This window comes from Xenopus laevis, chromosome 5S (genome assembly GCF_017654675.1).
Source record: "Xenopus laevis strain J_2021 chromosome 5S, Xenopus_laevis_v10.1, whole genome shotgun sequence".
Taxonomy (NCBI): domain Eukaryota; kingdom Metazoa; phylum Chordata; class Amphibia; order Anura; family Pipidae; genus Xenopus; species Xenopus laevis.
This window is the reverse complement of record NC_054380.1, coordinates 122550638-122576296: the sequence shown is the minus strand read 5'-3', so window position 1 is coordinate 122576296 and position 25659 is coordinate 122550638. Positions and strand designations below refer to the sequence as shown.

General features: G+C 36.6%; 1 protein-coding gene across 2 annotated transcripts in view; it reads left to right on the top strand.

Moving 5' to 3' along the window:
• eipr1.S (EARP complex and GARP complex interacting protein 1 S homeolog) overlaps window positions 1-24954 on the top strand; it is a 90926-nt gene extending 65972 nt beyond the window's left edge. Inside the window, exons 6-9 of one of the 2 annotated variants that reach the window (XM_018264589.2) lie at window positions 48-184; window positions 14132-14299; window positions 20382-20549; window positions 24417-24954. In XM_018264589.2, the coding sequence (XP_018120078.1) occupies window positions 48-184; window positions 14132-14299; window positions 20382-20549; window positions 24417-24591 (648 nt within the window). In that variant the 3' untranslated portion in view covers window positions 24592-24954. 2 annotated transcript variants of the gene reach the window in all.
• The last annotated feature ends 705 nt before the right edge of the window (window positions 24955-25659 follow it).

The window sequence follows — 25659 nt, the reverse complement described above, 5'->3', positions numbered from 1 at the left end:
ATCTTTTAACCATATATGTATATATGTGTTTTGATTATAATGAACAGCTCTCAAGTTCTGTGACACTAGAAGGCAAAGGGCAGATGAGATTTACCTCTGGCAAATGGAGTCCTCATCACAACTGTACCCAAGTTGCAACTGCTAATGATACCGCTATTCGAGGCTGGGACATCAGGAGTATGAGGTAAGACATTAGACCTTAATTTGATTTTAAGTATTATTTGAACTAGCATTTTGTTAACCAATCGGTTCCTTTAAAGTTTCTGATGACATGCTGTACTATTGAAAATACAATACATGAAGAAGAGATCTGCTCCAGATAAATGTAAGAGGTTTTACAGGGTTTATAAAAGTACCTAATTTTAATATAATGAAGGTCATTTTAATAAAGTTAATTTTCAGGAATTCTATTCATTAACTGATCTTTACCTAAGATTCATGGCCATCCCTAGTAGTTAAAAGATAGGTTTCAGCTACAGCTACAGAAAAGATGCAGAAAGCTGCAAAAAACATGGCAGTCTCACTTGAATACAAATGAATGTGAGGGTGAGCTCCAAGATGGACTTCTAATCACTGATACTGTAGATAGTTTGTAATCCCTTTAAAGGGATTCTGTCATGATTTTAATGGGTTTTTTTTTATTTCTAAACTAAACTGTTTACACTACAAATAATTCACTCTACCATATAAAATGTAATTCCTGAACCAGCAAGGGTATTTTTTTCATTTGTAATATTGGTGTGTAGGCGCCTTCTCAGGTCATTTTGCCTGGTCATGTGCTTTCAGAAAGAGTCAGCACTTTAGGATGAACTGCTTTCTGGTAGGATGTTGTTTCTCCTAATGAATGTAACTAAATGTGTGGCAGTGGGACTTGGATTTTACAATTAAGTGCTGTTCTTATATCACCAGGAAGCTGTTATCTTGTGTTAGGAAGCTGCTATCTGATTACCTTCCCATTGTTCTGTTGTTAGGCTGCTGGGGGGGGGTGAGAGAGGGGGGTGATATGACTCCTTGCAGTACAGCAGTAAAGAGTGACTGAAGTTTATCAGAGCACAAGTCACATGACTGGGGACAGCTGGGAAACTGACAATATATCTAGCCCCATGTCAGATTTTAAAATTAAATACAAAAAAATCTGTTTGTCATTTTGACAAATGGATTTCAGTGCAGAATTCGGCTGGAGCACACTATGAACTGATGCGTTTTGAAAAAAATGTTTTTTCCCATGATAGTATCCCTTTAAGAAAATAAGAGCTAGAAGTTATTTACAGTAAATATTTGAAGTTGATTATCAAGTCCTTTCAACTCCAATAACTGTCTACGAGACATGGCTAATACCCCTCCACAGGTTTTTCCATCATGCTTTCAAATATCCATCTAGGAGCAATTTAGACCCTTCCTGCTTGAAACATTCAGTCAGCTGAATGTGTGCTATAAAATATAAATTGCCAAATGTCTTTAGAATGGATAAAATAGCTCACATTTCTTGAGGATAAGCACTTCTTCATGGGCTACTGACAATGCTCACAATATAGGACAGACTGTTCACACTATTTCAAGGGATTCCTTCTGGTGCAGACAGACTTCTGTAGTTTTCCACTCTTCTCATTCAGTTCATGGTAGAATCTGCGACAAGGACATAGCACAGAAATAACATATTTCAGGTTGCCAAGGGAACTACCCAGTATGGTGTAAAAGTCTAAAGCTTATCAGATGTAAGATACACACTGTGTCTTAATTATAGAAACTTTCTCAACTTTTTTACTGCTGTTCTTTAATTCTGATATTGGAGATAACATACAAAAATTGGTAGATTTCAATCGTTTTTTTGGCAAAAAGTGTACTGTTTGTTAATTTTTCCTAAATCATTTTAAAGCAGAATTAGAAATGCGGGAGGTGAAAGCTTTAGGTTAAAACCCCCCAAAAAATGCAGAAATTTAAGTTTTACACTAAAAAAATAAGGGGTTTATCACACAAAATTCAATAGTAAGCATTCATAATATTATTGTGTTGTTATGAAATACAGTAAAATCTCAATTTTACATCTCCTGATTTCCCCTCATTTCACACAATTTTTTTTAATGGTCCTACCAATATATAATTCATTTCCCTGATTTTACATTTTCACTGATTTTTCTAGTCCTCAGTGTCGGACTGGGATGCCAGGGGCCCATCAGAAAACCTTATGCTGAGGGCCCACTTTCCAAACGACTTCTTTATTCTCCTTGTCTCTTTTCTCTACATACTATACTATAATCCATTATTAAGCCTCTTTGTTCTCATAAAGAAAATAGGGAATGACCATGAAATAGGCCAAATAGTTAGAGGCCCACTGACGGGCTCACCGGTAGTTTTCCTGTTATCCCAGTGGGCCTGTCCGACACTGCTAGTCCCATAAAAAGTAAAATAGAGGTTCTGCTGTACAGGCATTCTAATAAATAGTAGTGCATGATTTATAATAGAATAACATATAGACATTACATAAAATCTAAAACGACCACTCTCTTTTTATTTTTTTATACTGCATTGAGTAATTCACCTTTAAGTTAACTTTTAGTATGTTATAGAATGCTGTATTTGTGGAGGCCTATTTATTAGAGGTCAAATTGTAGTGGTTTTAGAGGTTTTAGAAACCTCGATTAAATACGATTTCTCTAAAACCACAAATGCCATGAATGTTATCAAAATATCTGAATATAAAAAGTAATAATGGGAAAAAATAAGTGCTAAAAATACAAAAAGATTTCTAAAAGTTTTCTAGACAATTATTAGAGGAAAAAAATCTAAAAACCTCTAAAAGTTCAAATTGATTTAAAATGGTCCAATATGGTCAGCTCTCATTGACTTCTGTGGGACCTTGACAGCTTTTACCTGGCGCAGTTTTGTATTAGAGTTTTTCGGAGTTCCGTCAGATTCCTCAACAACTACACAACATTTTAATTGCATTCTGAATAAAAGGCAGAAAATGAGGGCAAATAATTAAAAAATGACCAGTTGAAAAGTTGTTGAGAATGGACCATTCTATAACATACTCAAAATGTCTAAATTAGTTCATAGCTTGTGGATGACCAAATTGTATTTGTTCAAGGACCAACCAACTGGATGACAGAAGTAGTTGTAGGGAGGTGTGAATATGTCTGTTCATACTGACCAATGTCTCCCACCCTTGGAGAAGAGAATTTACTTTCAGGATTTCCAATCTGGAGATACACTACCCAACTTTAACACATTGTTTAAACTATTTTAGAAGTGTCAAAGAAATACATGTATCAGTTACTCAATTCATTACAAAAGACACATGGGACACATTTACCTAGGCTCGAATACCGAGGGTTAATTAACCCTCGATATTCGACCGTCGAAGTAAAATCCTTCGACTTTGAATATCGAAGTCGAAGGATTTTGCGCTATTCCTATGATCGAACGATCGAAGGAATTATCTTTCGATCGAACGATTAAATCCTTCGAATCTAACGATTCGAAGGATTTTAATCCATCGATCAAAGGATATTTCTTCAATCAGGAAATTGTTAGGAAGCCTATGGGGACCTTCCCCATAGGCTAACATTGGCCTCCGTAGGTTTTAGGTGGCGAACTAGGGGGTTGAAGAATTTTTTAAAGAGACAGTACTTCGACTATCGAATGGTCGAATAGTCGAACGATTTTTAGTTCGAATCATTCGATTCGAAGGTCGTAGTTGAAGGTCGAAGTAGCCATATTCGACCATTCAAAATTCAAACTTTTGTTCCTCTATTCCTTCACTCGAACTAAGTAAATGGGCCCGTAGTTCAGCATTGTGACAGCATTCAAGATATATCAAAACAGAACATAGCAACTCCAGAAAGGATTCTTGAATAATTCTACTCCATCATAAATACATTAACGTTATTTACTTAGTAAATTAAATTCGTTGTACTTTAATGATTATTCTTTATTAAAAGCACCCTATCTCTCCATCTGTGGGAGGTCAGGACATGCAATAAAATGGATTAGATTTGATCATTGGTGAATGATGTGTGGCATTTAATTCCAAAGAAAGTATTTGCTCTGCTGGATGAGAACAAGAAAATGAAGGGAAGGGGAGGTGTAGAGAATAATTAACAGCAGAGGGAGTTACAGCCCATATATAGTTGCAATACAGAGAGTAAACCCCAACTCCAATGGGGAAGTAGTCTTCCTATAAGACCAAAAGCTCCACCACCTACCACTATATCAGAATATAGTGCCACTATCAGTCTTTAAATTGTCCTTTATCTTAACCAGCCTTTAATCATCCATACTCTGAGTCCTTCCTTTCACTCCCCACATTGAAAATGATTGCACAGGTATCAGTTGGCCTTCACTCGGTCAACGTTTTTCTGAGTATATTACTTTTTTTTTTTTTTTTGATCTTCAGTATTGCTTTACTGATTTCTTTACTGACAGTACATTTTACAAAAATATAGGTTGGCATTATGGTTTCTTAAGTTATAAGTATTAATATAATTTCGTTATTTTGGCATGGGTAATAGTTTCTATAGATTTTTTACAACTGTCTATATTTCGCATGCCTTTTTATTTATTTGTTTTCCCCTCCTTCCTCCTTTGTAAATATATTTCTAATGGGGCTATTGACATGAAATTTACACCAGATGTTGGTAACAACCCAAGTATTTCACACATATAAAGAACTCACAGCAAATAAGTCCATAAATTCAAGTTCCTTTGTAATAAAGTGGAATAACACAGGGAATAAGTATTGAACACAGGTAGAAAAAGAGTTTCAAAAAGGCATGGAAAGCCAAATATAAACCAACTTAAATCTGTCTGAAAGCAATCTTGTGCAAATTAATATCAGCTGGTTTAGTCCTAATTGATGGCCTATAAAAAGTTTTCTCATGACCATCGTATCACACAAAAAGCATCTCATGATGGGGAAAAGCAAATAGCTCTCTCAAGACCTTTGCAGTCTTATTGTTGCAGAAATATATTTACTGAGAAAAACGTTGACATGTTCAATACTTATTTTCCCCGCTGTATATGCTTATCATACCACTTGACCTTGCTGATGCTTATTCTGTTCTGGTTCCATTGTACAGTACTTGACTTTGCATTTAGCTGCTTAAGTGACATTTGTGCCTCATACTCACCTAGCCTGAAGCCAACGGCAATTATTAAAAAAGGAACTAATTGAACCAAACAGAATTATAGAACACAAGAAATGTTTTTTTATAATGAAGATGGCTCATATGGTGTCCACCCTAATTAAACCATGAGTACGGTCTAAGAAGGACTAACCTTTGTTAACAGAACAATGAAACAATGGAAGCCAAAAGCTCAGTTGACAAGAGAGAAGTTTAAAAGATTTCATTGTAGCAACATTTTCATTGATTTCTCAAATAAAGTTTGTTTATTATACCGATAATTACAGGATGTCAGCCAGAATTTTTTGATAATAAGCCTCATTTCAGAATAGGAAACTTTTTGAAGGCTTAGTGAAGGGCTGAACCATTTGGGAGCCTAAATAAGCACTGTGGCATTTTTGGTTCACCAGAACAAAAGTATTTTGTGATTTTGTGCTCAAACTTTAGTCATTGGTTAAGACGTTATTCTGCAATTGTTATAATTGTTTCTTTGAAGGTTTAACAGGTTGCTCTGACGAGTATTAATATGCCATCTCCCTCTCGTTTAGTATATTTTAAATAAACATATTCAGATAAAATAATATCCCTGAATAGAATAAAAATATGCACACAAGCCGTCTCAAATACTATGGGGCTGATTTATCAAGTTTAATTCAAGTTTTTTTCTTACTCTAAAACTTACAATAATATAATATAAATATATAATTATAAAGTTTTTTTTAGAAATAATTTCCTTCTCTGTAGTCGTAAAACAGTACCTTGCCCTCAATTCTAACAAAGATGTAATCACTCCTTATTGGAGGCAAAACAACTTATTGAGTTCATTTAATGTTAAAGGAGAAGGAAAGCTACCGAGGCAGTTTATTACTAAAATATTAGCCACAATAGAGCAAGCTAGAGCACTATATTTATTAAGTAGAATGCTTTACCATACCTGAGTAAACAGCTCTAGAAGCTCTCTCTGTTTAGGATAGTGGCTGCCATTTTAGCTTGCTGTGACATCACTTCCTGCCTGAGTCTCTTCCCTGCTGCTCATAGCTCAGATTACAGCAGGGAGGGGAGGAGGGAGAAGGGAGAGAGGAGCTAACTGAACATGCTCAAGTCCATGCCCTGGAGGATAAGCTGAAAGAAGGAAGTCTGATACAGAAGATTTTGTGATTCAGCTTTGCAGGAGAGTTCAAGCTCAGACAGCGACGGGATCTCCTGTGTACAGAGCTTTTATAGTCAGTCAGACACAGATATTGTGTAGGATTGAGGTTTAAGGCTTGAAACAACTATTTGAGGGCACTGATCTTCCCTTTTTTAAGCCATTCCTGAGTTGTCAGCTGTTTGCTTTGGATTCTAAATGAATGCATGGGCAGCAAATATAATTTGTGTATCACTGTTTATATGAAACACTTTTTCCTTGTAGATCAGCCAGGAAAATCACAAAGCCTCCCCCCTATGCACAATAATATAGCTTGCTGTTTAACTAGCATTCTAGGGAGTTAATAACATTGTCTCTCCACAGTTATATTCATATTTCACTCACTTTTAGTGAGGAATAATATATTGTCCAAATTGTTCAGGTCCGAGATTTTGCTGAAGACACCTGTATTTTGGCCTAATTTGGAGAAAAGCGCCATGGGGAAGATCCACAAACATTGGCAAAAATACTACATTGTTCATTTTAACGATGCATGTTGTCTTCCTTTTCTCATTGTTCTTTTGTGTCTGACCAAATGCACTTATTCCTCCATGTTTTCTGCTATGAATCTACTTTTCTAACAGTGTACAGATACGGAACCTTTTATACAGACTGCTTGGGACCTGGGGTTTTCCAGATAAAGAATCTTTCCATAAATTGGACCACCAGATCTTATGTCTACTAAAAAATCATTAAAAAGTTAAACATGAAATATACTCAGTAGTACTGTTTTGCCTCCAATAAAGATTAATTAGATCTTGGTTTGGATCAAGTATAAGATACTGTTTTATTACAGAGAAAAAGGAAATGATTTTTAAAAATGTGATTTATTTAATTAAAATGGAGTCTACGGGAGATGGCCTTCCTGTAATTCAGAGCTTTCTGGATAACAGGCTTCCAAATCACGGATCCCTTACATTGTAACGTTGGCTGTATATGCACTTTAAAAATATAGACGTTTGATTTGTTTCACCAAAACTCCCAGTGTTGCTGGTCTTTTTGAATGCTACATACATGATTTTGCCGTGCACCTGGGTACTCAACAGTTGAAGCAGTGTGCCACGCACAAATATATATTTATATTTATATATATATATATGTTTTTTCCTGCATATATATATATATTAGGGATGCATCAAATCCTTCTGCCCGGCCAAACTGAATCCGAATCCTAATTTTCATATGCAAATTATGGACAGGGTGGGAAATTGCATGACTTTTTGACACAAAACAAGGAAGTAAAAAATGTTTTCACCTTCCCCAGCCCTAATTTGCATATGCAAATTAGGGTTTGGTTCGGTATTCAGCTAAATCTTTCGCGAAGGATTTGGGGGTTCGACAGAATCCAAAATAGTGGATTTGGTGCATCCCTAATATATATATATATATATATATATATATATATATATATATATACACATATATATATCGTCTTTTTAAATTTATTTATTTATTTATTTTTGCACTGCCTTCATGTACTAAAGCATTTCAGTTTTGTTATCCAAAAAGTTCCTAATTACGGGAAACCATGTCCCGTAGACATCGTTTTAATGAAGCAATTCAAGTAGATGTATGGAGAGGCAAATTATGGAAAGATCCCTTATCCGGAAAACCCCCTGTCTCAGGCATTCTGGATAACAGGTCCAATGTCTGGACTAATCTGCCCCATATTCATTAAAACCACAATTTTTGTGATCTTTCCTGCATTTTAATTTTTTTTTAAGCTTACACCATTTTTACAGAGAAGCTCTGATTTTACTTACTCCCATTTTACAATTTCCTGGATTTTACTTTTTTTTTCCAGTCCCCTGGAAAATGTTAAATCAAGGTTTGATTGTACATATAGGGCAGCTTTATTAAGGTTGGAATGGTAAATTTGAATTCAAATTTTTTTTTTGTGGCAAAACTCACAAATTTTCATTTAAAAGCACCTACTCAAATGTAAATTTGAATGTGAGATTTTGTACACCTCAACAGTACTAATTCTAATATTTGCCACCTAAAATCTGCTGCGTTCATTTACAAGTCAATGGCAGAGGTACGTTGACCCATCTGAAGATGTTGATAGCCTTCCTGACATTCGAGTTTTTTTTTTTCGGAGGAAAATTTGATTCGAGTTTTGTTCGTATTCGATTAGAATATGAAAAAAATGTAGTGTTGGTCCCATTCAATTGTATTTTAGATGTTCAAATTTTTTCATAAATAACATCCCTTTCGAGTTGTGCATAGATTCAAATTTATTCGAGTAAAATAAAATTCACATCAATTTAAAATTGATCTTTGATAAATAACCCCCATAATATCAAATATATAAGTTGGCTCTCTGAGGTTCATGGATATCAGGGGTGTCACCTTGCAAACCACAGCATTAATAGTCCTTCTTCGCTAGTACTCTGGGACTAGTATTTTTTAACATATCTTGTCTGGTGTTTTTTCTGTGTTTTGGAATATATATAAAAAAGATATAGCTAATGAATTATTCAATCTTTTCATTGAAGCATCAATGAGTGATACACGTACATTTTGGTTAGTTCTTTCCTAATTTCGCTTAATTTTTTTATTTAAGGTCATGTTTGAACCTAACAGATGCTCTGTCTCTGTAAATGATGATATTGTTTGTACGCAATCACAGCATAACACGTATAGTCTGCCTTATACGAGATAGATATATATTTTTTTTAGTTCTAGTTGTGGTTTTGATAAGCAGCCGAGTGATGCTATACACATCCGTTACCATGACAACTGAGGTCTGTGCAAGCTTTTTTAAGATACCGATTATCCCCTCAGCACACAGTAATTTATCACTAAACTGAGGAGACAGATCTTTGCAATAGGGTCTGCTGCTGTTATAACGGCTGTGGGGGAGGTTCTGTCTTTTTCTTTTTTTTCCTTTTACGTTTTTCTTCTATAGGTGGATTCACCCTTAAAACAGATAGGATTTTTTTTTAAAAAAAAAAATCTGGGTGCACTTTACCCCAAAGCAACAGAAGACACTGCAAATATTTCATATATATATATATATATATATAGATTATTTCATTTTCTTTGTAAAGAGAGACTATGTTCCTATATGTATCATGAAAATAAATTTGTGTACAGCTCAGTATTTCGTGTTAATTAAATCAAATATTTTCTAGGAAGCTATATATCTTAATTTGTGTCCAGATATTAACAGTATAAACGCTCCTAGATTTCCAAAAATAGTGCAAAACGGCTCACCCCTTTTCCCGATTGGCCACTAACTTCTTGTGGGTGGATTTATTGTCTATTTTATTATTTGTGTTCGGTTGTTCGTTGACACAATGCTGCATGTGTGAAACGCGTTGCTACTTTCAAAGTGGCGCAGTTTATGTAAAGAGTGTGTTCTGGTGCTGGGTGATGAATTATGTTCAAGGCCATTGATTTAATCTGGGCTTTGGTGTCCTTGGAATATTTACCTATTATTTATTAGTCTCTCAGTAGCTTTATACTGTAACAAAAGTGGAAATTCTAAGGCAAAGTTGGGGGCAAGCTGGGTTAAAGGAAAGCTATACTTCCAGAAGGAATACTTAAGCAGACAGATAGTTTTTATTATAGTCATATTAAGTGGCCTATTAAAAAATCTTACCCTTTATAGGGGCTATGTAATAAAAGGCACTACGTTTGCCCAGTAGTATTTACAGTTCTCATGTTTAAGTGGAAACTTCTTATTGATTGCTATGGGTTACTGCTCCTGGGCAAACATGGTGCCTTTTATTACATTTGGGGGTAAGATTTTAAGAATCTTTCCCTTTTACATCTTTGACTTGAGCCACTATTTTGTGATGGTCTGTGTGCTGCCTCAGAAATCACCTGACCAGAAATACTATAGCTCTAACTGTAACAGGAAGAAGTGTGGGAGTAAAAAATAGAATGTCATTTGCTAATTGGCTCATGTGACCTAACGTGTGGTTTGTCTGTGTCATAGTGCATCGTAGAATTTCAGGGGTCGGCCCTTAGTTCTTAAAATGGCAACTTTCTATTTATGTTTACCCAATGGCACATACTACTAAGTAAGTATATTAGTGTGAAAATATTTTTTACACAAAGCAGGATTTTATATATCAGTTGTTTTATGCAATATATTTTTATAGAGACCTACATTGTTCGGAGGTATAGTTTTCCTTTAACTGTCCAGACTTCACACATCTTGGGGCCTCAGTGAGCAGCAGTTATAGGCTGGAAGAGTATGGGAAAGCTTTGGGCTTTGTGTTTTTTGGATGAGTGGTTATTTTTATAATATGAAAACCCTAGCATGTAGGAGATTTTTTTCTTCTCTCCATTCCAGACTATGATGTTTGCTGTTCTAGCCACATCCTTAATCATGAACCCTTAAAATACATTATATTCTACCGCAGTAAACCTTTTTATGTCTCTGTGGTAACCTATGCATGCCTATTCTATAAAAAAGTAAAACTAAAAAGTAAATCTCAATTAAACCATCTAAAGGTGCCAATTTAGTTACGCAGTGAGAAAGAACACCTTGTCCAGTGCAAGAGCCAGCAGTTGTTATTTAACAAGCTAAATTCACAGTTCTCTTGTTAGCCATGTTCTATAGATCTCAGTTGGACTCATTCTCGACCATACAGCTGCCCAAGGGGATGGTACAGTAGCTTTAATTGTGTGGCATAATACAACTTGACATTTTCATTGTAAACATGTATTTTTCTTAAAAAATGTTGAATCCTGCTGTCATAAACAACAACCTGGAGAGAAAACACATTTTAATCAAACATCAGTTGTTATGCAGGTCTGGGAAAAATGTAAGTTAAAACAAACACAAACCCACATCCCTTTCTTTAAGATCCATAAAGCCCCAGTAGGTAAGGCAAGTCATTTTTTGGATTTGTTGACTGGACTACTGCAAACATTTGCTATCAGACAAAGCTCGGATTTCTTTAAATGTTCAATGTGTTTAAATAGCTGTTGAGGCCTGGAATTCCTTGCAAAGTTTTAGTTGACTACCAGCGGGTCTTTGAGACTTTCTGAAGGTGTAATGACATATTAATGGTGGCTGGTTAATCAGGCATTTAAATAGGGAGGTAAAATCAACATACTGTACATACATACATTTAAGGGCAGATTTAGAGTCGAATAGTAAATTTTGAATTTTTTTTGGTGTCATAATTCACACATTCCAATTCAAATGTAATATTTATCACACCTTGACTATGCAAACCGTTCCAATTTGAATATGCGCCACCTAAAACCTGCCAGGTTCATTTACAAGTTAATGGCAGAGGTCCGTTGAACTATTTGAATATGTTGATTGCCTTCCTGACAATCGAGTTTGTCAGCAGAAAAACTCGATTCAAATTTTATTCGAATTCTATTCGAATTTTCAGGTCTGGAATATTCGATCGAATATGAGACGTTCGCATTTTTCTTAAATAACCTCCCATTCGAGTTGTGAGTATATTTGAATTTATTAGAGTAAAAAAAAAAATTCTAAATTCGACCTTTGATAAATCTGCCCATTATAGTCGTATTATTACTCGCTTTAGATACTATTTACGCGGGTCACATGCCAAATAATACAAGATAACGTGACAGTACTGTATATCAGTCAAGGTCTAGTGCAAGAAATGAAGAAGGCTGAAATCTACACATTGCAACACAGTAGTGTCACCTCCCACAGATACAAAGTCACAGACACAGAAATAGTTGCTGCTATAGCAACAAGAAGAATAAAGAGAATATCACCACCACCACTATTTTGAAAAAGCAAGTTGGGTGTGTGTATATATATATATATATATATATATATATATATAATATATATATATATATATATATATATATATATATATATATATATATATATATATATAGATATATTATTTTTTTTTTTCCTCATTCTGCACCCTGTCTCCTTACTTAGTACAGAAATAGACCCTAGAGCAGACATGGGCAACCAGTGCCCTTTTCCATACGCTTAGGTCAATTTAAATATGGTGGGTACATACAGGTCATATGTATGTCTTTATTAGTGATGGTGAAATTGCTGGAAGTGGCCAAAACGTCCAAGGAAGCAAAATAAAGACAAAATATATCCTCTTTTGTCATAGACATGAGCCCACCCTAAAACAAATATGGCATGCCCCTCAAATAGGTAAATAATATGTATCGTATTTAACAGTTACAACTTACAATCCTACATTAAAATAGGAAAAAAACAGCATTTTGTCTTTTTTTATGATTTTTTAGGAAAACAGGATATGATGTCACTGACATTCTGAGGATATTGAGGATGTTGCCTCATCTTAACAATTCGCTAGGTAGAATCAGGTCAAGAAGAGTTTGTCAAAAAGGATAATGTACAGTATTAGGAAGTTTACACTTTGATAAATTTGCAGATTAACGATCGTGCGAATGAGCTTGGTGCAAAAGTTCTCTAGTGCTGAGCTTTTTCGCTAGCAAATCGTCTTCTTCGCCTTTTAGTAAATTGGAAAATTCGCTGCGGATTGTTATTTTGGCAAATTTTCGTCCAAAAATCACAATTCGCTCTTTAGTAAATGTGTCCCAATGGGAGATGGCCTTTCCCTAATATGGAGACATCGAAAAGAAAAGGAAATCATGTTTTGGTTAGAATGACTCTATGGGAGATGGCTGTCCCGTGTTTCAGAGCTTTCTGGATACTTTGATTCTGGATAAGGGATCCCATACTTGTACCACCAGTACAGGCTGGTGCCAGTTCCAGGGTTCTCTTGGTTCCATGCATGCTATTTATAAGAGCAGGCTGAACAGGCACATTGGCACTAGCCAATGCTATAAGCATGTATCAGAACAAGTAGCTTTGGGAATGCCGTCACTGTATGCATGGCTTTGTATTCATTGTACTTGCTATTCTCTCTGAAAGTACAGTGACTGACCCATCAAGGTTTCCAACCAAATCGGACCAGGGGCTGAATAGAAAGATACTGTACAAGGGACCATACATACGGATTGTTACATGCCAAAACAGCCAGGTGTCCTAGACAATTCAGCTGGCCCTGTGGCCCACCAATGACCACATGCACCAGCAATCATGTGCATGCACTTGTGCGTATTGTCATTGACAAGCAGTGGGTGGGAGGACAAGATCCTAGACTAGGGATAAATTCCTGGCACCCTGCCAAATTTCCTCCCTTGACAAGTGTCTCTGTTGCCTACCCCTAGTTCAGGCCCTGGCTATTGTTCTGATTGCCTGAATGATCACCTCTTTACTCCTTCAACAAAATTTTTGGTTTGGATACATCAACTAATACTTGACAGGATCACAATATGGTCTGTTGAAACTATTCATATACAGACTGTAAAGCTGGCCATAGATGTTGAGATTTTTAAAAGATCAGATCCTGATCGTGAGACCACGATCTTCTCAGAACGATCGTACGATCGTACGAATTTACCATCAACTAAAAAGACCAATTTGCCAGGAAAAAAAGGGGAGCTGCCTGCTTGGCCCTGCAAACATAGATGGATTGCACTGGGACCGACAGATTTTTTGACCTGGCCGATCAATTTCCCGACAGATGTCGGCCGAAAAATCGTAAGATCTACGATTGTTCGAATACCACTAACTGCACGATAATTTCGAAGGATTGGTCGGGCTTCCCTAAAATCGGTCATTTGGCAAGAAGAATCATCGCGTCTATTGGGAGCTTTAGGCAGTATGGTCGGCCCTACTGAATCTGAGCAGATAAGTCTCTGTGAGGCTACCATGTTATCTTGAAGAGTTTCTCATATGGGTTTGGGACAACATTAGTCATACCAGATAAGAATTTGCCTAAATTCTAAAATGTTGTATTTCTTTATTTTCCAGACAGATATACTGCATTGAAAATGCTCACGGACAGTTGGTTCGAGACTTGGACTTCAACCCCAATAAACAGTACTATCTGGCCAGTTGTGGAGATGATTGCAAAGTGAAGTTTTGGGATACCAGAAATATTCATGAACCAGTAAAAACATTAGAGGAGCATTCTCACTGGTAACACTCCATTCTTTTGTATTGAAACCACTTATTCTGCATGGACATAGAACACCATAATAAACCATTTTTAAATGAATGTAAGCATAAGTATGAACATAGTCAATCCATTTGTCTTTGGAACAGCAGGCTGAATAATCTAAAGTGCAACATTACAGCTAAATATTTTCATTTATCTTCAGCATCTTTAGGTCTTTGATAAAAGTATCCAATGCAATGCACTAATGGAATCCGGGACCTACTGCCATGTCCAGACAGGTGGTCATTCTAAGGGTTCCCTATTGTTGATGTTTGTACATCAGAGCTTGTGAGGGTGCTTTGGAGCTTCGCGCAAGTTTTTTTGTGAATTTTGAACTTCCATTTGTGATCACGAATAGAGCTTTTAGTATGTAGGCATTAAAAATATTTCTATTTCACTACTGACTTGTGTGGAAATCTCACCCAAGCTCTTGGGCAAACACTTGTAAACAGTTGCCTGGAAACATGGCACTTTTCTGTTTGCATAAATGCTTGCAGGTAATTGCAACGGTGCCATGTTGATAGGCTGTTTAAATGGCCCAAAAACCTTTGCTATTATCCAAAGGAGGCTTTTTGCACATAGCTTTTTCTTTACCTTTATATTTCCACAAGCTCTTGATGCCTAATAAAGACTTGAATGGGTTTTGACCAGATGTAAGGTCTACTGTCCAAGGTCTTCTAATATTAGGCCCTGTCCCATTGCTCCTTTTCATCCTCTCCTACCCACACCCTCCATGGAACTGTATTTTAAGAGGAACTTCAATCAAAAGCCTCTAAAATCTATTGTATAAATAGCCATTTATTTTATTTTATCATTTCTACCATATTTAATACTTTATTAGTGATCTCTCTTAGCCTAACCATTTTTTTTCTAGTTGAGTCCCAGACATACAAAAAGTAGTAACTAGTTCTCCCAGCTGAAATTCTTAAGTTGATGGAGCATGTGTCAGTAAATGATTTATTAGTCTTCCGAATTGACATGAGTCAGCAATTTGGAATGGGCATCTGCCAAAGAGCACGACTGAGTTGTTTGGAGAATATATAAAGTAGTTTATTAGCAAGTTCCCTCAGCAAAACATTTTATATTTCAAGAGCTATAAGAATATAGAAAACTACAGCTTCTGCAACATGCACCCTCTGGGCAGGCAGTGGGACAGCAGGGAGTTGGCTTGTCTATGTGACTTAGAGGGGCCACAGAATAATCTTCTGTTGGGTGCCCAGGAAAAATGTTACACAACTGTTCCTCTTCAAATAAAAATGCATGAAAATAATTTAGTTGAAAAAAGAATTAAGGAAATGGACCCAGTCAGCAAATAATAATTTAGATCTGTAGGCAAGTTTAATAATTTAACTTGTTAATGCAGAAGAAAATGGTTTTAAGAAGGAAAATAATAAAAATGGTGACACCGTGACTAGCACTGTTGTATTGCAGTGATGGAGTCCTATCATGGGTTCAGTTCCCACTAGGGCACTATAAGCATGGAGTGTATGTTATTTAGTTCTCCTTCAGGTGTTCTACCTTACCCCAACAATCCAAAAATCTGTATGTTAGCTGTCTCCTACCCTATTGTTTTTGTCTGTGACTATTTTTGTGACTTTTCAGTTATATAATGTATATTGGATTCTCGTTGCCTGACACAGGGTTTTGTTTAATATCAGTTAACCAGTAGCACCTTATCACCAATCTTGTAATTAAACTGCAATTTAGAAAAATAAATATCTAATTGGTTGCTATGGGTAAGGCTGGCCATACACAGGCCGATAAAAGCTGCCGACAGACTGAGTCGGCAGCTTATTGGCCCATGTCTGGGGCCCTCTGGACAAGAGTTGGCAGAGGTAAAAATCCCATCTGATTGTGGACCGCATCTGTTCGTTTATGTGGTCCTGCGATTCGACCTCCCACATCCCTGTCGTTAAGATCCGGTCGTTGGTCCCTAGGACCCATGATCGGATTTGCCCGATATTGCCCACCTCAGTGTTGGCATATCGTGGGGTGAGATCTCTCTGTGTGTGGCCACCTTAACAGGTTAATTCATATTTGCCTTTCAGGAATATTTGCTCAATTTTAAAATGTTACCCCTATAACATTTTGTCAAAAAGTTTTCTCCAGACCATAGTTACATAGTTACATAGTTAAATTGGGTTGATAAAAGACAAAGTCCATCAAGTTCAACCCCTCCAAATGAAAACCCAGCATCCATACACACACCCCTCCCTACTTTCACATAAATTCTATATACCCATACCTATACTAACTATAGAGCTTAGTATCACACTAGCCTTTGAGCCTTGAGACCAGTCAAATTATATTATTTTCTATGGGCTAAAACCTTGCAAGCTGGCTCAAAATTATATCCATAAAGTCACAGACAAATGGGGGTGGGGGACTGCTAAATTATTATTTTAAGTCTTCTTTCTGAAAATAAATCAAAATAAAAGATTTATAAATCAGGCAGCGCAGGAAGGAGTGGTAGGCGTGCAGTCAGATCCCTTGTGTTTAACACGAGGGGCTCAAAAATTCTACAGTAGGTCCCATCCATTCCCATTGTATGTAGCACTGAAGATAGAGAGACTGGCAGTAAGCAGGGGGTGCAATGGAGGGGTGAAGACTAGCAGTGAGTGGAGGATGGTGATTATTAGAGGAACGAAGGAGGAGGTGGAGGTTGGCTTCAGGCAGCCTGTATCTCTTGGCCTGGTTTGTTGACTGATTTTATTTTTACAGTGGTAAAAACAATTGTAAATAAGTTAATGATTTTACAAATGCTTGTTCTGGCATTTCTATGTTAAAGGAGCCGTGACACAATAAGTGTCAAATTAATTCATCTGTCTTGGAATACACTAGAGGGAAGGTACATATCTCCCAGACTGCTCTACAAAACCCAACATATGGGAAGAATTTTATAGCACACGGTTTAGGGTATCACCGCAAATAAATTTTGGCTTTTAATACATCTTAAGCTGTGCCTGACAAAGTATTAAACTCATATTATTATGTATTCAGCTTTCAGGTTGGTAGAAGAACAAAGATAAAAACAATATGTATGAGCTTACACTTTGCCTAATGGTGAACTCAATAGTATCTTTTAAACTGGCCTTCTGGGACATAATGAGAAACAGGCACTTACTGTATACAAGTGAATCAGAATTTATTTGTATCTACTGATTGCAGAAAAACCATATGATTAATTAGACAAAAACATCACTTTTATTAAAAATAATATATAATTTAGTTTTTTTTTCTTTTAAATTCAGTAGACATACAGTACGCTGCTGAAATATTGTGTCTAGAGGGTTAAAGTAGATGTCTCTCTAGAGTCTAGTAGTCACAAGTTACCATGGAAACCTCAGATTGAAGAGATAAAGCTGAACATGTTTTAACACTATAATATAAAAACAAAACAAAAAAAAATAAAATATATATATATATATATATATACATACTGTATATATAGATATATAAACATTATCTGATTTTCAAACAAGTCCTACAAGTAGACAAAGAAAAAAAATTATTATATTTGGTCATGTATTTATTGAAAAAAATGATCCAATAACATATCTGCGTGTGCAAAACTAAGTAAATCCTTTGTATTATCATATAATTTAATGAAGTCAAAGTTTGGTGTTTTCAGTCAATGGGATGACAATCAGGTGTGAGTGAGTTTTATTTAAAGAACAGGGATCCAGCAAAGCCTGGTCATGTGTAGCATGGCTCAAACTAAGAAGGTGTCTGAGGACCTCGGAAAAAGAGTTGTTGATGCCCATAAAGCTGGAAAAGTTTACAAGACTATCTCTAAAGAGTTTGGACTCCACCAACCAGACAGATTGTGTACAAATGGAGGAAATTCAAGACTACAGAAGTGGTTGACATTTGCAAGGCATCTAATAGTTCGAGAGGTTACAAAGGAACCCATGGTAACGTCTAAGCAACTGATGACCTGTCTCACAATGGCAAATGTTGATGTTCATGAGTTCACCATCAGAATAATGAACAGCAATGGTGTGTATGGCAGCGTAGGAAGGAGAAAGGATTTTTTTTTTTTTTTTGACATAGAACGTGAGCTTATATATTTTGGCCTAAGTGTGGTACTAACACCTCATTTTTTGTAATAATTATTTTTAAAGGCAACCTATGTGCTGTCAATCTTTCTGCTTGTGTATAAATATTGGCTTTTTATTGTTAATAGCTGGTCAACTTCAGATTATGGGTTAGACCAAACGCTGAAATCAAAGGTGTTTGTAGCAGCTGGTCAACCCTATAGCATGGCTATTTTTTTTGTGTTTTTTCAATAAATACATGACCAAATATGATGATTTTTGTTTAATTAGGTTTTCTTCATCTACTTTTAGGACTTGTTTGACTTGTAAAGTGACATTGATATAAAAATATAGAAAACGTTAATGGTTCACAAACTTTCATGTACCACTGTATATATCATTTACCACAGGAGTGCCCATGCTTTACATAGTTAAATTGGGTTGAAAAAAGACAAAGCCCATAAAGTTGAACCCCTCCAAAAGATCCATACAGCATCCATACACACACCCCTCCCTTCTTTTAATTAAATTCTATATACCCATACCTATAACTATAGAATTTAGTATCACAATATATGTCTGTCCAAGAAATCATCCAAGCCATTCTTATAGTCATTAACTGAATCAGCATCACAACATCACCCGGCAGTGCATTCCACAACCTCATGGTGAAGAACCACCTACGTTGCTTCAAATGAAAGCTCTTTTTTTTTGCAGTTGTCCCATTATGATCTACATCCATAAAAGCATTGCCAGCATCCTGTTCCATGGAAAATATTCCTTAAATATTATATTGAATTATGAGAGACATACCAATTTTTTTCACCCCTGCCTATCTACTAATTGAGGGCCTGTCAGTTATGTTCCTATATGCTTGTATAATTTTGAGAAGGTAATACTGTACATACTGCAGACAGGAATATAGTGTCAATATGCCATTGTCATCATACAAAATGGTACCATTAATGTGTGTGCCTAAAATTAAAACAATCAGCGGGACATTTTATCACAAATATTATTCATCCTACAAGCAAAGTGAAAGGCTTCAATAGCAGGTGTGTAATTATCAAACACTTTGACGGTAATGACTAAATTACACCTCTTCCCGCTAACAATATAATGTAACTAGAAATCACAAAAAAGTGACAAAGTGCTTATTTGAGTAAGATAGAGATTTGTGGTTTTCTGCTTAATTTACTTATGCAGCTATTATATGTATGGAGCCTTTCACAGCTCAGTGAGAACGAGATGTACATCAACTTGCAAAAAATAAATAACATATATTGGGGCAGAAGACTCAGGAGGACTCAGTTGAAGACTCAGGAGGATTAGGTTGAAGTACTTGCAAGGGGATGGAATGGTGATATGAGAGGTGAAACAGGGAGAATATGAATTATCTAGAACAGAGTGGGGAGCTAATTTTGTAAGTTGGGTTGTTGTTGCTCTTGGAGAGTAGTATGGGCTCCCTTTAGCAGTGAGAGCAACTATCTCCTTACCCAGCACCTACACCATTTGGATTCTCCACAGTGGAGGTGGTAGGGTCAAAGCAGCATGGCATTAGGATAACATGGGGCTCTAGGACACTTTGTGAAGAATGCAAGTCAAAATATGGTTTGAAAAGTCCAGCAAGTTCAACACCTATAAAAGATAACCCTAGCAACCATGCACTGATCTGAATAAAAGACTGGGATCCCCCCTCTCCCTCCCCGTGATGTGCTTTAGTGTAAGGGTGGCAATGTCTGGAAGTTTACGGGTGGCTTATGGTGGTGGGGGGTTAATTCTCCTTTAAAGGATTGCAAGGGCAATCACTGGCTGAGATGATAGTTTGGGGTGATGGAGAAGGGCGTATACGGCAGCTGTAAATTGGGTAGAGCCTGAGGGGATTCAAAATAGGTTTCAATTCAGATTGATCTTCAATAGATATGTCATCTTTATTGGTTTATGTAAGGCACTGCTTTATGTTTAATATCACAGTATAAAGTTTTCAAACATATATTATCATTTTTATTTTTCCCCCCCCCCCTAGGGTTTGGAGTGTCCGATACAACCATTCCCATGACCAGCTGGTTCTGACGGGAAGCAGTGACAGCAGGGTTATCCTATCCAACATGGTGTCCATTTCTTCCGAACCATTCGGTCACCTTGTTGATGATGAAGATCTGAGTGATCAGGAGGACAACCTGCAGGAAGAAAAGTATAATTCACTATTAGATATTTACATCCGTGTAGTGAATTATTCAGCCAGCGAGGGTTATTTCTTGCCCTTATGAAACCATTCACACTGTAGGACAAGTAGTACAAAGATAATGCTCTATTTGAAATGATGTTACATTATTTATTCCTGTTCTGTTTTAACACATGTGTTTTCCCCTCCCTGTTTCCCCCGTTTAATGATTCGTAACCATAACTTAGGGGTTATTTATTAAAGTCCGAATGCCAAAAACTGCCAAAGTTTTTTTTTACTATAAAATCAGAATTTTTTGTGAAAAATGTATTAAACTCCGAGGATGTAAAAAGTCAGAACCCGAAAATCTGGCATCTCTGACCTGACGAAGTTGTATATAAGTTAATGGGAGAAGTCCCAAAGATATCATTTCGCGCAAAAATCCGAAGATTTTGTGGCTTTCGGGGGGAAATCCAAAAAACTTGTACGACTAAAATTTTCGTATACGATTCTCACAATTTTATCGGGTTTTTTCCAGCACTGGAATTTTTCGGGTAAATTTATTAATAAATCAGGGGAAATAACCATGCAGATTTGGTCTGAGTAAATTTCAGAAAAGAATTAGATAAATTCGGATTTTGATAAATAACCCCCTTATATTTAGGCAAATTCCTAACCTTCTGAAACCGATTTGGTTTTAGGGCTGCATGCTGAAATCGACCACCCATAGGAAAGGAATTGAGTTGGACCCTCAAAACCATAGATTCAGTTCTGAGAAATTGGCACATTGATCTGTATTCATTAAACGTATCGTTTAATTAAACTCTTTTCTGACTGGTAAGAATATTTCCCCAGGAAACTGTGGTAGAAACTGTGGGAAAAATGTGAATTACTGGCAACCCTGAAGGATTCCCCCAGTTAAAATTTTAACAAATCTGCCCTTATGCTGCAAGTGCAGATTTGGGAACCATTATCTGGAAAACCACTATTCAGAAATGTATGAATTACGGGAAGACCATCTTCCAAAGACTCGATTTTAAGCAAATAATTCCATTTGATCAATTGAAGATATAATTAATCCTTATTGGAGGCAAAACAATCCTACTGGGCTTAAGTCATGTTTAAATTTAGATGGAGATCCAATTTACGAAAAGATCCCTTATCCGGAAAACCCAAGGTCCTGAGAATTCTGCATAACAGGTCCCATACCTGTACTTTCTCAAAAGTACTCTTAATTATAGTTTATGTTTTTAAAAATATGGGTAGAAAATAACTATATATATATATATATATATATATATATATATATATATATATATTTACATATGATAAACACAAACCAAACTGGTTGGAAAGGGTTTTCACTGTGTATATTTTTGCCTTGATGCTTGTGTTGTTCCTTGCTATTCCCTTCCCCTAAAGCTGTCGGAAATCAATTGTTTTAAAGGAAAGCAAACAAGCCGAGGGTTAAGGCAAAGGATGAAGCATGCATTATAAAGTCAGTGTTCAATTCAACAGGCTAAATTAAATCTCAGCTGTCTTGTAAGCAGGAGTGGATATCAGAATACATATAAGCTGCCAGAACACCTACAGAATTCATAACATCTACTATTCAAAAAATGTAATCTCACATTTTTTAAAGTAAATTACTGCAAATCATATTTCAACTACAACCTAACTAAAAACCACCTTCCCTGGCAACCAATGGATGAAAGCACCTATGACTCTCTTATGTGGCGCCCATTTATTTAAATTTACCCAAAAGTGCTCTAGTGAGATCCTGAACTTCCACATGTTCCTGTTCAAGTCAGTGGGTGCCATGGGAGGCAGTCACGGGTGGTCTTCACCCAACTGAAATATGTTGGCTCCAAGTATGTCATTATCATAAGTCTTAGGGGCAGATTTATCAAGGGTCGAAGTGAAAATTCGAATTTTAAATTTTTAAATTCGAATTTCCAAGTTTATTTTCATGTAATTCGACTAGGGAATAGTTAAAATTCGATTCACGTTTTTAAAAAATGTTGAATTTCGACAATGTATCGTGTACTGATCCATTAAGAATTCAAATTCGACTATTCACCACCTTAAACATGCTGAATTGCTGTTTTAGTCTATCGGGGACGTCCTGGAATCAATTTGGAGTTGTTTGCAACCTTCCTGAAAATCTAGTTTTTTTTCAGAGAAAAAACTCGAATCGAATTAGATTTGAATTTGCGGGTAGATCCCATTCACCTGAATTTCAAAAGTTGGATTTTTTTTGGGGAAAAATTTAGATTGGTCGTTTTTAACTCGAATTTCGAGTTCATGGAAGTTTATGGGAGTTTTTATAAACTCTAAATTAGACCCTTGATAAATCTGCCCTTAAAGGAGAAGGAAAGGCATATTTACTTGGGGGTGCCAAAAGTTAGGAACCCCCAAGTGATTGTATATACCTACATGACAACCCCGGCCAGTGCTCCTATCAGGAGAAAACTGCACCGGTCCAGGGGTCAAATTTCCCAGGGCAGACACATGCGCAGTAGAATGAAATAGCCAACTTCTTCGTTAAAGTTTGGCTTTTGACAATACTGTACATGTGCACCTGTGCGAAGAAGGAAGACGATTGCTCCGTGGTGCTCCCCGGAAGAACCCCTGGACCAGCGCAGTTTTAAAGTCTTTAAAGATTTAAAGTCTTTGTTTTGAGCTTTTAGAGGTTTTGGGTTTTTTTTTTTCTTTATTTGAAATTGCACAAAAATTCTTTCAAAATTCTTTTCAAAAATGAGGATGTCCAGGTTTTCAGATTCATTCTGCATTTTTATTCATCTGTGCTTTTTATATTCAGATGTTTCTTCAAAACTACATAAATTTGAATTCTGAGAAGTAGGCCTCCCAACACCAGATAGCCATACATGTGCCAGTGCCCCAACTATTCACATGGCTGATCAGCCACTAAATGCTTCCTAGGAGGAAGACCAGGAAAGTAACATTTCAGTAGTTTTAATACATATTTTAATTTTTCCAATGGCTATTAATTGTTCGCAACGTTTTGTTTGGATATTGGCACTTCACCAATATAATTAATCCATGACATACTACGGGGCACATTTACTATTGGTCGAATATCGAGGGTTAATTAACCCTCGATAATCGACTATTGAAGTTAAATCCTTCGACTTCGAATATGGAAGGATTTACCGCTATTCGTTCGATCGAACGATCCATCGATCGAATGAAATTCCTTCGATCAAAAATTTGCTAGAAAGCCTATGGGGACCTTCCCTATAGGCTAACATTGATGCTCGGTAGGTTTTAGATGGCGAAGTAGGAGGTCGAAGTTCTTTTTTAAAGAGACAGTACTTCGACTATCGAATGGTCGAATAGTCGAACGATTTTTAGTTTGAATCGTTCGATTCGTAGTCGAAGGTCGAAGTAGCCAAAAAAACACTTCGAAATTTGAAGTATTTTTCATTCGAATCCTTCACTCGAGCAAAGTAAATGTGCCCCTATGTGTCTTTTCCATCCAGACTTTAGTAAAAAATAGCCCTTTAGGATCACTTCTCATCATCTCATCACCAATATTATTTATTATAGAATAAAGAGCTCTTAGCCGTGTTTTTAGCCATATTTTCCTGGCTTTGTGATGAACTGAACTTGTTTAGCGTCTGTAACAGCCATTATGTGGGCTAAATTTCGAGGCCTTTTTATGAAGAACCAGTTGAAATGTAATGACACGTTTGACTCTTTTTCAGATCAAATTGCTTGACGTAAAAACCAGGCCTATGAATATTTATTAATGTTATGTGACCACAATACATTTTGTCATTTTCCCTGTCATTCATTTCCCCCGTTCACAATTACTGCGTTGGCTAAATCAGTGACATTGTTTTTCCTCACTTCATTTTTTTGTGTCCCTTTCAGGACAAAAGAACCACTCCAGGACAGTATAATAGCCACCTATGAAGAACATGAAGACAGCGTTTATGCAGTTGAATGGTCCTCGGCAGACCCCTGGCTCTTTGCATCCCTAAGTTATGATGGAAGGCTTGTTATTAACAGAGTGCCAAGAGCACTGAAATATAACATATTGTTGTAATTTGTCTGCCTGAATGAGCCGTCGTGATTGCTCCTTTTGACCAAATTATTTCCTGATATTTGAAGGCTTGAGAGCATAAATTCTGGATATGTTATTAGATTTGTTTACTGTAAATGATGTGACCAAGTGCAGTGGCCGATCTTATTGTTCTTTGGTGCTGTCTGTAGACCAGGCATTTCTATGCTGTTCCCTAATGAAAGTCTGAGAAAGAAGCATCTTATTTTTGAAACTTTCAGAATTCGTGAGTTAAGTACATGATGGAAAAACCCATGGTGAGACACAGTCCAAGCTTGGGAATTAAGTTGACGTAATACAAAGGAATGACATTTCTTAAAATTAAAAATAAAATGTATAAATATCTTATTCTGGCGGCATTATCGCACATGGCTGGTTGACCGATTACCTAACTAACCCCCCATATACCCATTCTACTTCACTTCGACTTCACATTATCAAAACTTTTATGGGGGAATGTAATATGTTTCATAGTGCAAAAAACATTCATAAACACCTTTGCGAACGTTAGAGACCATGTTTGCTCCATTGTAGACTAATTAAAGACCTCAACGGCATCCTCACGAAGTGTGCGACCAAAGAGCTTTTGCGAACGTTTGCCGTGAAAGTAATAAAATTTTGGAATTGCAAACCATGCAACAAAATATTTAACAAAACTCCAGAACAGGTGTTAAAGGTTTGTAATGCGCAATTAAGATTCGCAATGCAATAAAAGCCTAATGAAGAATATTACATTACGACAGGCGAATCTTTATTCTCAAAGTTTTGCTCTTTGCAAATTGTTTTACATTTCCCCTTAAGGTGGCCATACATGGAGAGATCCGCTCGTTTGGCGATGTCGCTAAACGAGCAGATCTCTCTCCGATATGCCCACGGTGGGCAATACCGGGCTGATCCGACGAACAGATGCGGCCATGATCCGACTGGATTTTTTGTCCCATCCGATTGAGATCTGGCCGAAAGTCTGAAATTGGGGAAGCCCGTCGGGGGGCCCCATACTCTATCTGTCGGCAGCTTTTATCGGCCCGTGTATGGCCACCTTTAGTGTGCACA